This window comes from Ostrinia nubilalis, chromosome 4 (genome assembly GCF_963855985.1).
Source record: "Ostrinia nubilalis chromosome 4, ilOstNubi1.1, whole genome shotgun sequence".
Lineage (NCBI taxonomy): Eukaryota > Metazoa > Arthropoda > Insecta > Lepidoptera > Crambidae > Ostrinia > Ostrinia nubilalis.
The window spans coordinates 2,771,207-2,785,221 of NC_087091.1; the positions used below are offsets into that span (position 1 = coordinate 2,771,207).

The window sequence follows — 14,015 nt, forward strand, 5'->3', positions numbered from 1 at the left end:
GTCTATTTTAGATTGGATTATGAAGTTGTTAATCATAAATATTTTATGTGTTCGCGATCATTTGGAAGTTTTTTTACACAAAAGCTCAATATAAGCTGCAGCCACTTAAATTAAACATCGTACATACTTCGAAATAAAATATCGTCAGTCATAATTTCACAAAATAGTGTAAAGTTTGGCCATTAAATCACAAACGAACCCTACTCCTTAACGCATGGCACTTTAACTTGGTCAAGTGGCATCAATATTCGATTCCGACCCATAACCAACCACTCTTGTTTTTGTAATTACAAAAGAAACGAAAGAAATCCAGAACCGTTAAGAGCACTCGTAGTCGTAACAACTTTAGTACCCACCCACTAAAAACAGTAACAGCACAAAATAGAGTGCATAAAAGTTCCAGAAATGTGGCCTAAGTTAGTGCTTCCTTCCATAAAATTTTAATCAAAATACTTATGCGTTTTAGATTGGATTTCTCGGCTTATTCCACTATTCCCCGTTGACAATCCCCGTCAACGGGGATTAGTGAATTTTTTGTTCACTATTCCCCGTTATTATAGGATTTTATTTTTATAAGCTCCAATTGGCGTTAACGGGGAATAGTGAACAAAAGTTCACTAATAGTAGAATAAGCCGATTTCTCTTGAAAAAGCGCGGGGCTGCTCACAATCACTCCCCGTATGTTTACAGTTTATTATGCTCTTATTCTTAGAAAACACAGATGCGTCTGATTGACGTGTAAGTATTACAAATGTTACCTCATGACAATTAGGTATTCTTCTGAGATCACCCTCTGGAAGAGTTTTTGAACATTTTTACCTGTTTACCTATACTAAATTATATTTCCCCAGTTACAACTAACCTTAAAGCTACTTCCTATACCAGGTTTGGTAACTAATTATGAGTGTCTTGTTTTTTCTATGTTAGATTTTAGATATTAACATATCTTTTCTAGGAATACCTAGACGTTTTTATCAGTTCCTAGGAATTAATATTTGTTTGTGCAAATGTATAAACTTCTTGAGAAAGGTTTGTATTGCTAAGGTGGTGATTAATGCGCTGAAATAGTAGCTTCATTAGGTAATGCAGTTTCAATAAACATATTATCTGTGTTTGTTGGATTACCTATTATACAAATGAAAACATTTTCTCTCTATATGCTACGATCTCTACCATTCCAAAAAATTGACGTATTTTTATATTGTTAAATTTTCAAGACATTAAAAGCATCAAGAAGTTAAAAAAAGCATCTTTTGTCTATAACTTTAACGTTCATTCAGGTTGGTTCTATCCTGCAATTCCATTAACCAGCATGGAAAAGAAGAATTTATTTTACGCTGATTTGACTGACCTGTTGAACCCAGGACCTCTAGATCTAGAGTCTTATATCTAACCACTAGACCACGGAGGTCGTTCCAACTATGAAATTGTTTCAATAATAAATAAAAAATATTCAGAAATTAATATAGCGTTCTGGGATTCAAAATTTATTCCAAAACCTGATCGTAAGGTTGTTAATGAGATGCGCAAGTACCTGCAAAGCTCACACTCAGGTTTTCAAAGTTTACACAATTTTTTCGTCTAGTAAGTGGTTTTGTAAACAACATAAAAGTATTTACTTTACCTGTATGATGCATATTGGTCATTTTCATGCCAATAACCTTAGGTTATCGCTATACCTAGTGTATGTACAGTCGACAGCATATATTATGACTACATTTTTGTTTCAAAGTAGCTTCTATTACAATTTACATAAGGTGCCAGTGTTTTTTTATGATGAGCCGTTGTCTGTACACGCTCGCGGTACTTTACATGAGAATTATTCACGCCAGATTTGCTATAAAACGCATCGAAGGCGGCCATTATTGCAGTTTCCCGCCAAGAAGTGACATTGACGGTAGGTACGGCTACGTTCAGTAATTTTCTTTACAAAAAATCTTGTTAAATAAAATTAAATTTCTAGAATCTTAGTTGGATAACGGTGAAAGTAGATATTCATACATTAATTTACAGTAAAATATAATTTATTTATGTTTTTATTTTCTTTTTAGTTATATTTAACACAAATTTTACCCTGTTTCAAATTCACTTGTAAATTAAGTCAGTTATATTTTTTTTCAGGATTAACAATGTCGTCAAAGTGTGGTTTCGTCGCTGTCCTAGCGCTATTAGGATTAGGTAAGTTACTTTTTAACAATTACAAATTATAAGCATAACTACATAGTTATGAATATAATTTCTAAGCACATGCTTAGATTTTATTGTGCAAGTAACTCAGATTTATCGCATTATTTGTAAACATAAACTTTAATCCATTACTGCGGTAATACTCATTTTTTTCGACAGCTGAATGAAACCATCTTATTAAACGCAACCCAAATAAATAACTAATATGTCGTATTTAATTAAATAATTGGCTTCCGATTTTACCCAAATGATATTGATTTAATAGATGTGTTTTATCGGATCTTGCATTGTATTTTTTACCCGACTGCGCCATACAAATTACAACCCTCCTTGGTTATGTTTTTTATGTTTCTCTATGTTGGATTTGATGTTTAGTGCTCATGGTAACTGGCTCTTTATTACTATTCAGGGTTGTCGCTGGCTCAAAAGCAGGCGCCGGTCTTAAGAGACCCCCCTACAAAAGTCCTCTATAGGGCAGGGAAGCCTTTCGAGCTTGACTGCGCCGTGGACTCTGGAGACAGTTCCGAAATCACGTGAGTACCTTAAGATATTTTATTCATTTGATAAGAGCACGATAAAGGACGTAGCACACTTATCAACCCGGAAAGGGATCGTAACCGTATCAACTCGAGGCGGTCAGTATTCTTTGTATGCAACTCCATACTGCAACGCACACTTATCCGCACTGTAACGTACACCTTGCCTCGCGGTTGACAGCGCGTGAAAGGCGATACCTTTCCGAGTTGATAAGTCTATCTGTCCCACTCCCACACCAGGATCTATAGCTTCAGCACCAATAAAAACTTTGTAAACGCCAACTTTGGGCGAGACAAATAAAATCAAATACAATTCTCACCTGGTTTTTTATTGGATGAACATAGATGGCATACACAGGTGACAGGTGGTCCTACTGGGTGGTACGGTTTATTTACTTGTTTCGTTTCATCAACAGATCCTACCAATGGTTCAGATATGCTAAGAAGGTGGACCCTAAGGCCGCCGAGCAAAGTGGTAGCCGTCTGATCTTCAAGGCGCCTCAGAACACTGATGCAGGCGACTACCAGTGCCAGGCCACGTCATCAGCAGGTATAATTATACTCGTCTATGTCAGAGGTTCCCAACCAGTAGTTCGCAGGAGTTAAAATATGGTCCGCGAACGATTTAAATGGTCCCTGCAAACAATAAAGAAAGAAAAAGTGGTCCCTGGTCCAGTAAAGGTTGGGAACCACTGATCTACATGTATGTTTATTTAAGTACAGCTTATGTCCGCGACTTCGCCTTGTATCGCGATACAAACTTTCGGTCTGTCACAAAAAGTATATCGCGGAAATAGTTTCATGAAAATTCAAAATAACACCTTTCATATGGTCGTGATGAGAATTTACTGATTTTTCATGCTAAGCTAACTTTCATCCTTTATTTCACAAATCTTTTCTTTTCTACAAAGGTGTCGCAAGTACCAAATTGATCAGCGTGAGTGAAGCTTTCCTCCTCGACCCCCAAGTGTCCACCAAGCGCGTGAAGCCCGTAGAAGGCAAGCCGTTCAAGCTGGACTGCAATGTACCATCCGGTCACCCCAAGCCCACCATCGAGTGGAAGAAACAGTCAGTGTCCGACAGCAGCAAGTCTGAGACTATATTGGACGGCAGAATCACCATTTCTGATAACGGAGATTTGTATTTCACCAACGCTACTCAAGAAGATGTCAGCACTGAGTAAGTTAAACTGAAACACCTATTCCATATTCCGTTTTTTATGTTATTTAAACTTGCACAAATAGCGTACAAAAGGTGGACTTTAACGCTTAAAGCATTCTCTGCCAGTCATGCAGATAGCTGTGAGTGTGGTGCAGATTCCATATTAGTTAAAGGCCATCCAATGTCTTGTGTAAGAAGATATAGTATTGAATACCTATTAAAACATGGTGTCGAACGGCTTTACACGCGTAGAGTTCATAAAGTAGAGGATATGTATGTAAAATGTGACATTTATTTTGTGTAACAACGAATTTATATACAGTTTACGCCACTTGACTAAAAGTTGCGATGAGCATGATTTTTATGCATAACAAGGCAGGTATTTGACCGCAATCGCACCTGGTGTTAAATGAGATGCAGCCCTAGATAGATTCTGCCCTGTAAGTGCCTATTCAGTCTCGCCTTGAAAAGCCCCTGATTATTCGGGAAAGACAGCAGGCAGCTTATTCCAGTCCCTAGCTGTTCGCATTATAAAAAAGTTATCGAAGTGCGAACTGTACCATGAAAGAAGGCATTAAAGTTCAAAGTAACCTTTCTAGCTTCAAATACGTGTGTGTCGCCACGACTCCAGCTGTGGACGGCGAGGTGATTCTGGCGGAGCACATCGTCGAGGGTCTGGAGAAGAACCCAAAGCCCGACCACGAGGTCACCCAGCTGTACGTCACCCCCAACGACGCGACCGCCATCGTTGGAGAGAAGACCTTCTTGTACTGCATCTATGGTAGCAGGTGAGTGATTCTAAACTTGATTTGGGCCCCGATTGCGGTAATAAAATTCAGCTGCAATGCGACTGGAAGACTGTGTTTGTGAATTTGCTGTTTTAGTCATTTTAGTTTCAAAAGTAAGCTGTTCAGACTGTATCACTTGAGTTGTTAGCTCATATCATAAGAATGTGAAGATTTTCATAGAACGAAAACCACATGGTGTTGTTTTATCCTATAGTAGAATACCACATGGTGTTGTTTTATCCTATAGAAGATTGGTAATTCATTTATGGGGAAATGTATTAAACTTTTCAATAAATTACCACAAACTGTTGTAGAATTGCCCATTCATAAATTTAAAGCACATATCAAAAGCACCTTAATGAAAAAGGGCTACTATAAAGTTGATGATTATATAAAGGATAAAAATGTTTGGAATGTTTAACTACCTAGCTCGCATTAATACTTATGACTATAATTTGTATATTTTAAAGACTGTAAAACCTTGAAAAGGAAGCTGACAATAGTGACTGAGTTTCTTGCGCTGCTTCTTCTCAGCACTGGCCCATTTATTGTCCCGAAGCAGTGGTAGGGTTAATATTGGGACGTGTAAAAGCGCTTTTTTAAAGCCTATTTGCAAAAATAAATGAATTTTATGAATTTTTTAATTTTAATTTATGAATTTTATGAATTTTAGACATTCACTGATTTAAATACATATTAATAATGTTAGTAATAATACTTGCATTAATAATGTTAGTTGGTCTTTTTAAGTTGTCTAAGGTCTTCGGTCGACTTTAATACGCAGTTTTTCCTATTTAGGTAACTAGATATTTTCCTTGTAAATTGTATTTTCCCAAACACATAAATAATGGGGTAAAATATTTTTATAGCTCCACCATAAATTCTGCGCATTCCGTTAAATGCTATTTTTTGCGTCGAATTTAAAAAATGTTATCACGTCTGTACAGTGTGTGTAAATATTGTAACGCGGTAAATGACTAATGTATGCAACAATGACACTAAATACCAATCCAGTATTGGAAAATAGTGGTAGCTTTTATAGTCTTTATAGTCATAGATAGTGGTGGTAATTAGTTAGGCTAGATAATATTTGCTACATAATTCGTATCCAGGTATCTAAGTGCCCTGAAAATAGCCTAACTAAACATTCTTATTAGAGAATTTGAATTGACATAGTATAATAGATGAAGAGTACCTACTCTTGAACTTTTAAAATGTTACGAAAAACTTTTAAAACGCTACATGTCGTTCTTAACAATGTTCCATTATTGACGAATCGGTGAAAGTTCTTTCCCCTTTATACAGGGAAATGCCTTGACCCTTAAATCCCAGGACCCGTAGGTGTTCATTATTTCATTATTTAGTCTTTAATGCACCGAAATAAAGTTCCGAATTGCCTGTTCCAGCCCCCAAGCTTATCCCGACTGGTACAAAGACGGTGTGAACGTGAACAACAAGCCTGAAGACCGCGTGACCCGCCACAACCGCAGCAAGGGCAAGCGGCTGCTCATCAAGGAGACTCTCCTGGAGGACGAGGGCCAGTACACTTGTGTCATCAACAATGAGCTGGGCAAACCGGAGAACTACAGCTTCCATTTGAACGTCGTCAGTGAGTACAGATCAGAATTCAGATTACCTATTTCATATTGCTAAACAAGACCTATTTCAACTGCTCATAATGTTTTGTTCTAAGTATTACTTATGCCGTAACAGTAACACTGTCAATGTTGTAGTTTTTATTGAATTTGGCTCTGAGATTATTTTCTATATTGTACGCTGAAGTATAGAAAAGACCGGTTAATTTCGCTATGCACCAGATGCAGTACCACTATGCACCACTCTTAAAATACCTAGGAAAAAAGTGCGCTACGTATCACATTCTTTGAATTTTATGAGTGGTGCATATCGGAAGCGGTGCATAGGGGAACTTATCTGAAAAGACTTACCTACCTATTTATGCATGTGATTGTCTCAACTAAAATTTCTAACTACCTATTTACTTACAGTCTGGAATCTATACCTATTGAGCTTCGTTTCATAGTAAATTGAAACTATACAACACTGACAACACTGTCCGATTCCGATTAGGTACATCATCTACCATTATTTGAGTACTAAAAGCTCTCAACAGATGGCGCTCTCAGTCTCAAAAACCAGATAAATCAGCAGAGGTGCATTAATATTTTTATATTATCTCTTTTCCAGGCGTTCCGGAGTTCGTGAAGAAGCCCGAGAAGCGTGTGCAAGCCAAAGAGGGAGATGACCTCTTCCTCCCGTGTGAGGTGAAGGCTAAGCCCGCAGCCGCGCCCGTCTGGACGCTCAACGCTAAGCCTGTGGCTGGAAGCAGGAGGGTGGTCTTCAGCGACAAAGGTAACATCTTCATTTGGTCTCCACTGCAGGTGTACGAAGGGAGATGATCTGATACCTCCCGTGTGAGGTTCAAGCGAAGCCGTCTGGATGCTCAACGCCAAGCCGGTGGCTGGAAGCAGGAGGGTGGTCTTCAGCGACAAAGGTAACATCTTCATTTGGTCACCACTGCTGGTGTACGAAGGGAGATGAGCTGTTCCTCCCGTGTGAGGTTGAAGCGAAGCCACCTGGACGTTCAACGCTAAGCTTGTAGCTGGCAGCAGGAGGGTGGCCTTCAGCGATAAAGGTAACAGCATCATTTGGTCTCCACTGCCGGAGTACGAAGGGAGATGAGCTTTTCCTCCCGTGTGAGGTTTAGCTGGCAGCAGGAGGGTGGCCTTCAGCGATAAAGGTAACATCTTCATTTGGTCTCCACTGCAGGAGTACGAAGGGAGATGACCTGTTCCTCCCGTGTGAGGTTCAAGCGAAGCCGTCTGGATGCTCAACGCCAAAGCTGAGGCTGGTAGCAGGAGGGTGGTCTTCAGCGACACAGGTAACATCTTCATTTGGTCACCACTGCAGGAGTACGAAGGGAGATGACCTGTTCCTCCCGTGTGAGGTGAAGTCTAAGCCACCTGGACGCTCATCGCTAAGCCTGTGTCTGGAAGCAGGAGGGTGGTCTTCAGCGACAAAGGTAACATCTTCATTTGGTCTCCACTGCAGGAGTACGAAGGGAGATGACCTGTTCCTCCCGTGTGAGGTTCAGGCGAAGCCACCTGAACGCTCAACGCTAAGCCTGTGTCTGGCAGCAGGAGGGTGGTCTTCAGCGACAAAGGTAACAGCATCATTTGGTCTCCACTGCAGGTGTACGAAGGGAGATGATCTAATAACTCCCGTATGAGGTTCAAGCAAAGCCGTCTGGACGCTCAACGCTAGCCTGTGGCTGGAAGCAGGAGGGTGGTCTTCAGCGACACAGGTAACATCTTCATTTGGTCACCACTGCAGGAGTACGAAGGGAGATGACCTGTTTCTCCCGTGTGAGGTGAAGTCTAAGCCGCCTGGATGCTTAACGCTAAGCCTGTGGCTGGAAGCAGGAGGATGGTCTTCAGCGACAAAGGTAACACCTTCATTTGGTCACCACTGCAGGAGTACGAAGGAAGATGACCTGTTTCTCCCGTGTGAGGTGAAGTCTAAGCCACCTGGACGCTCATCGCTAAGTCTGTGGCTGGAAGCAGGAGGGTGGTCTTCAGCGACAATGGTAACATCTTCATTTGATCTCCATTGCAGAAGTACGAAGGGAGATGACCTCTTCCTCCCATGTGAGGTGAAGTCTAAGCCGCCTGGATGCTTAACGCTAAGCCTGTGGCTGGAAGCAGGACGGTGGTCTTCAGTGACAAAGGTAACATGTTCATTTGGTCGCCACTGCAGGAGTACGAAGGGAGATGACCTGTAACTCCCGTGTGAGGTTCAAGCGAAGCCGCATGGACGCTCAACGCTAAGCCTGTGGCTGGAAGCAGGAGGGTGGTCTTCAGCTACAAAGGTAACATCTTCATTTGGTCGCCACTGAAGGTATACGAAGGGAGATGATCTAGTAACTCCCGTATGAAGTTCAAGCGAAGCCGTCTGGATGCTCAACGCCAATAACCTGAGGCTGAAAGCATGAGAGTGGTCTTCAGCGACAAAGGTAACATCTTCATTTGGTCTCCACTACAGGAGTACGGAAGAGATGACCTGTTCCTCCCGTGTGAGGTTCAAGCGAAGCCGCCTGGACGCTCAACGCTAAGCCTGTGGCTGGAAGCAGGAGGGTGATCTTCAGCGACAAAGGTAACATCTTCATTTGGTCACCACTGCAGGTGTACGAAGAGAGATGACTTGTTTCTCCCGTGTGAGGTTGAAGTCAAGCCGCCTGGACGATCAACGCTAAGCCTGTGGCTGGAAGCAGGAGGGTGTTCTTCAGCGACAAAGGTAACATCTTCATTTGGTCTCCACTGCAGGAGTACGAAGTGAGATGACCTGTTCCTCCCGTGTGAGGTTCAGGCGAAGCCACCTGGACGTTCAACGCCAAGCTTGTAGCTGGCAACAGGAGGGTGGTCTTCAGTGACAAAGAAAAAACATATTCATTTGGTCACCACTGCAGGTGTATGAAGGGAGATGATCTGGTAACTCCCGTGTGAGGTGAAGTCTAAGCCACCTGGACGCTCATCGCTAAGCCCGTGGCTGGCAGCAGGAGAGGTGTCTTTTTTCCATAATGGTCACATGCGAAAATCATTCTTCAAGCTAATGTCAAGTTTACTTATTTATGTACATAGCTTACTGAAATTAAAGGATGGAAGTCGAACCCTTCAAACTCTTCTGATTAATTTCGTTGCGGGTCCAATGACAGTACTTTCCCCCGTGACAAACTTGACCTTCACTGGTTGGGTTTTTATTAGCGGTCAAGCTGTAGATCCTGGCTACACAGGAGTTGCAGCGGTGGGAACGAGAGTTGGAAATAGTTCCGTATACTGAAAGCAAAACTTTTCTTTTAAGGTCTGACCATCAACAAGGTCCAGAAGGGAGACGGCGGCTACTACGGCTGCAATGCCACCAACATCATCGGCGGGGACTACGTGGAGAGCTACGTCCAGGTCGTTTAGACGTGACGTCACTACTTCCAATGTGACGTCATTTACATAATTATGCTATACAGGACTTAATTCTGTTTATTACATTCGTGTTGAAACCAAAGTGACGTCTAAGACCTAGAATTTAGAGGTCTTTTACGATGTAAAATATTAGCAGAATTACGCCGCAGCATAGCATAGCATGTGAGTTTTATGTTTATTCAACAGTTTACTGCGATATTAAATAAATGAATTAAGTAATATTGATGACTTTTTTGTCTTCATCACATATCTAGATAGTAATAAAATATCCCCCTTTCAAAATCCTATCCTATTATTTCCTGTGCCTTATAATATTTTCAACGTCAGTTTCAAGGTTTATGCTTGAAAAAGATTGGTTGATTTTCTTCCGTATTATAAATAAGTAGTAACAATACTTAATATCACAGTTGCGACAAACAAAGCTGCAAAGGTGCTACAAAATGTGTAGGCGACAGTACTTACTTACGTTATATTCTTGAGCCGCAACAAAACGTATATGAAAGACTAGTAAATAAATTAGATCGTCCTTAGTTAGACTCTACCTAGTCTTTTTGCAAGTATTTTATACCTACCAACTTAAAACCTTTTATGATATTATTTACTGGATACAACGCATTTGCTATAGTTTCCTCAAAGGCGCTGTATTACATCCAGCCCCGGATCGGGCCGGTTCCGGAGCGTTACGGTCGAACTCCGGAATCGCTCGCAAACAAACTGTCATCTCCTGTTCGTAACAAGCGTCCCTTACAATGTCGGTAAAGTACATTGTTCTTACGCGAAACTTGTATAGTGCCCCATCTTGGAGTCATTCGATAGTTAGAATTTTGGACAGGCCTTTTCAAATTATACGCTCTAAGCACCTGATTTTACATAAAAACCGCCTCTGTGGTCTAGTGGTAAGACCCAAAAGTCCCGGGTTCGATTCCCAGTGGGGATAGATTTTTCTGTTCGGTTTGGTCGCCATCTTACCTAAGTATATCGCCATAACAACAATGTTACATCACTGTTCTGTTCCGGCAGTTATGGGGTAAGAAGATAGCCAGTTCCTCTGTGTTATTTTTTTTTAAATCTCCGGCTGAAATTGCCGGAGTTCGGTTTCAGACAAAACAATTTGTTGAATATTAAATCAATAATGTATTCTTTTTTTTAGAGCAAGTGGTGGTAGTTTCTCGCTAATGTCTACGAGCAAACTTGTAGTTCCTCTGTGGTTGATGATTCCGGGTGAAGCTCGATTCCACTTTTAGCCTGATCACCGCTTTCCATCAGATGAGATGTATTGTAGGCCAAGAGCTTCTTCGTTGTGGATAAAAAAAGTGGTGTTATAGGTAACCCGATTACCTGGGTGTCAAATCCAAAACCTCCGAATCGAGAGAGGCTTAATTACTATCTTACCTGTACCTAAACAGGTTGAAAAGCTAATTAGTACTTTTACATAACATTTTTATAAATTGTGTAGGTAAATATAAAACGAAGATAAGTAATAAGTAACTATAAAGATTCTACGAAAGTACGTACCTAACTATAAAGATTCTACGAAATACTCGTACATTAAATTTGATACAGTTTTACAAGTACGTAATACGATAACGTAGAGATAAAATAAGTACCTAATAAGTGGAAAACACCGTCCTCTGACTAATCCAGGTCAGTATGAAAACAAAGTGTGATTGTAATAATCAACATCTTTACTTGTTAAAAACAATAAACAATAATGTTGACCGAAAAAATTAAAACAGACCCGTAGGTACTTTGAAGCGACTCTATCATAATAATTATGTCGAAATCTACTTGAGTTTGAATCTAGTTTTGAGCTTGGTTTAACGGGTCTAAGTCTATGTACATCTTTTAGTGTCAGTATCGTAACGTTATCATACTTAGTTAACACAGAGTTAACTTGAAGTTTGAATTTGTTGTCTAAAGTTAACGAGCAGTAGAAACTTTTCGAGCGTTTCATTCTAACGAATGTGTCTCTGAAGCTGGAATCCAGTTGCCGCGGAAATCTGAACTATTGTAATAAACCAGCAGAATGCTTTAGACCTGCGCTTCAACCATGTTTGTTGGGTAGTAGGTACTTGTTTCGCCTCTAAATCGTGCGTTACGGGCGTCGTGAAGTTCAGTCGAGCAAAAGTTACGGTGCGGTTGGCTTGCTAATTGAAATTGGAGTAAAATAATTCCCCCTTAATGAATGTGGTGGACTTGTATGAAACTTTGAGAAGCCATGGTTTTGAGGAGACCCACTAACATTGGTCCGATATTGTATTTTGTACATAAATGCTGGCACTTATCAAGATAAGATGAACTTGTAAGGGTCAAGTATAAGGTGTACATTCTTAAGTAGGTATAGCTTATTCTGAGTGAGCTTTGTAAGAGCCTACTTAAAGCGGATTTGCTGTGGCAAAAAAATACTTTTGTAAAATATTTAAAACTTAAGTAAGTTTTCAATCAAATCTCGCTTAGGTACTTACTTAAGGTCTAAGGTATCTGAAAAGCTTTTTTATTGCCGGTCAAGCTGTAGATCCTGGCTACACTGGATTTGCAGCGGTGGCAAAGAGAGGTGGGAATAGTCACGTAATCTGAAAAAGTTGGCTGTAAAGCTAAAATAATGTTCGTAAGTGTTCCTGAATTCAAAACCCCAAAAACTTCTCGGCAGCAGCAGTTTAGGTAACTATACTAAAGCTTTTCTTTAATATTTGTGTTTATAGTGGAAAAGATGAACTTGTAAGGGTCAAGTATAAGGTGTAGGTACGAGTACATACTTAAGTATAGCTTACTCTGAGTGAACTTTGTAAGAGCTTACTTAAAGCGGATTTACTGTGGCAAAAAAATACTTTTGTGAAATATAAACTTGAGAAAGTTAGTAGCATTTTCAATCAAATCTCGAGTAATTTTATTGGCGGTCAAGCTGTAGATCCTCGCTACACTGGAGTTGCAGCGATGGCAAAGAGAGGTGGGAACTGGGAATAGTCACGGAATCTGAAAAAGTTGGCTGAAAAGCTAAATAATGTTCGTAAGTGTTGCTGAATTCATAAACCCCAAAAACTTCTAGGCAGCAGCAGCTGGGAAATAGGTTTAGGTACGCGAAGCTTTTCTTATTAAAGGACAAAATGTTAAAAAATTTGCGTCTACTCCAAGGGATGCGCAATAAGCAAGGGCGTCCGCGGAAGACCAGCTTCGTGAGTTGCCCTTTTGAGCATGTCACGATAAATGCTGAGCGGGTGCCTATTGGCACAGTTTTTTCTCACCTTTACCTCGTTGTTTTAATAGCCTACATAATATATGTGTTTTTGTTGTTTTTTTTTTCTGTATTGTTTCTTTTTTATTGTGTCAATAAACCTATATTCTATTCTATTTGTGTTGTTAGTGGAAATGTAAGTAATTGGCCGGCATAAAACATGTCTTTAATGTAAAATTCTCTAGCAGAGTCCATCCCTCAAACGCGTCACTAATCTGACTACCAGATCTCGTTCTTACCTCGTTAACCCACTCCGATTCGTCCAACCGCACAATCAGGAATTCAACAACAAATCTTGAGTTTTAGCAATTACCATGTAAATTTGCGAAGTTCGCGAAATAATTTAACGCGGTGTAGTCGTCGGATTCAAAACAATTTATATGGTAATCCCGGAGGTATGGACTGCTGCTGAGTGGAATTACTGCAAGGGTTAGGTATGTCAGCGAGGGTATAGTAAGTAAAGTTTGTCTGCTACGGCTAGTAGCTAAACGCACGCTGGAATAATTATAATGAGGGGTTGATGATGTTCTGAAGGGATGTTGGGAGCACTAAAAATATCGACATTTGTTGCAAATATCGATATCTTTTTCTTATGTATGTCCTACTAATATTATAAATGCGAAAGTTTGTGTGGATGTCCTGGATGTTTGTTACTCTTTCACGCAAAAACTACTGAACGGATTTTGTTGAAACTTTACAGTATTATTGTTTGTAACCCAGATTAACATAAATATACCTAGGCTATAATTTATGCCGATCTGTGACACTAAATTTCACGCGGGTGAAGCCGCGGGCAAAAGCTAGTGTAGTATAAATAAACTGTAGGCGTGCAACCAAATAGGTAGGTTTGAGAATTTTTATAAGTAGAGCGTCCCATATGGAGAGGAAGCGATCAGTAATTAACGTACCTATGCTCTCGTCACAAAAAAGGGTTACTTTAAAAAGGCTAACCATTCAAAAGTACCTATTAAGAGTTCAGTCTTTATAATTAAGTATATTAATAATGACGTATTCCATTCTAGCATTCGGTCTTGGCTGGCACCCCAAACGCTGAGTACACACGAGTTCCAACTCAGCACGTAGTTTGTGTGTATGTTTAATAGAATTCACATCCGCATTT

At 40.2% G+C, this 14,015-nt stretch overlaps 1 protein-coding gene across 2 annotated transcripts; it reads left to right on the forward strand.

The window, feature by feature from the left end:
- The first annotated feature begins 1,797 nt into the window (after window positions 1–1,797).
- LOC135088477 (hemolin-like) lies at window positions 1,798–9,884 on the forward strand. 2 transcript variants are annotated; one of them, XM_063983300.1, is made up of 9 exons: window positions 1,798–1,897; window positions 2,122–2,178; window positions 2,597–2,720; window positions 3,140–3,273; window positions 3,635–3,902; window positions 4,484–4,672; window positions 6,079–6,281; window positions 6,878–7,042; window positions 9,548–9,884. In XM_063983300.1, the coding sequence occupies exons 1-9, from the start codon at window positions 1,813–1,815 to the stop codon at window positions 9,652–9,654; spliced, it is 1,332 nt and encodes a 443-aa protein (XP_063839370.1). In that variant the 5' UTR covers window positions 1,798–1,812; the 3' UTR covers window positions 9,655–9,884. The 2 variants fall into 2 exon arrangements, with proteins under 2 accessions (XP_063839370.1, XP_063839371.1); XM_063983301.1 differs by having other exon boundaries at window positions 1,878–1,901.
- The last annotated feature ends 4,131 nt before the right edge of the window (window positions 9,885–14,015 follow it).

Coding starts and splice junctions, on each gene's coding strand:
- LOC135088477 (XM_063983300.1), top strand. CDS start 1,813: ATGAGAATTATTCACGCCAGATTTGCTATAAAACGCATCGAAGGCGGC. Junction 3,903..4,483: donor CAAGAAGATGTCAGCACTGA/GTAAGTTAAACT, acceptor TAACCTTTCTAG/CTTCAAATACGTGTGTGTCG. Junction 7,043..9,547: donor GGTGGTCTTCAGCGACAAAG/GTAACATCTTCA, acceptor TTTTCTTTTAAG/GTCTGACCATCAACAAGGTC.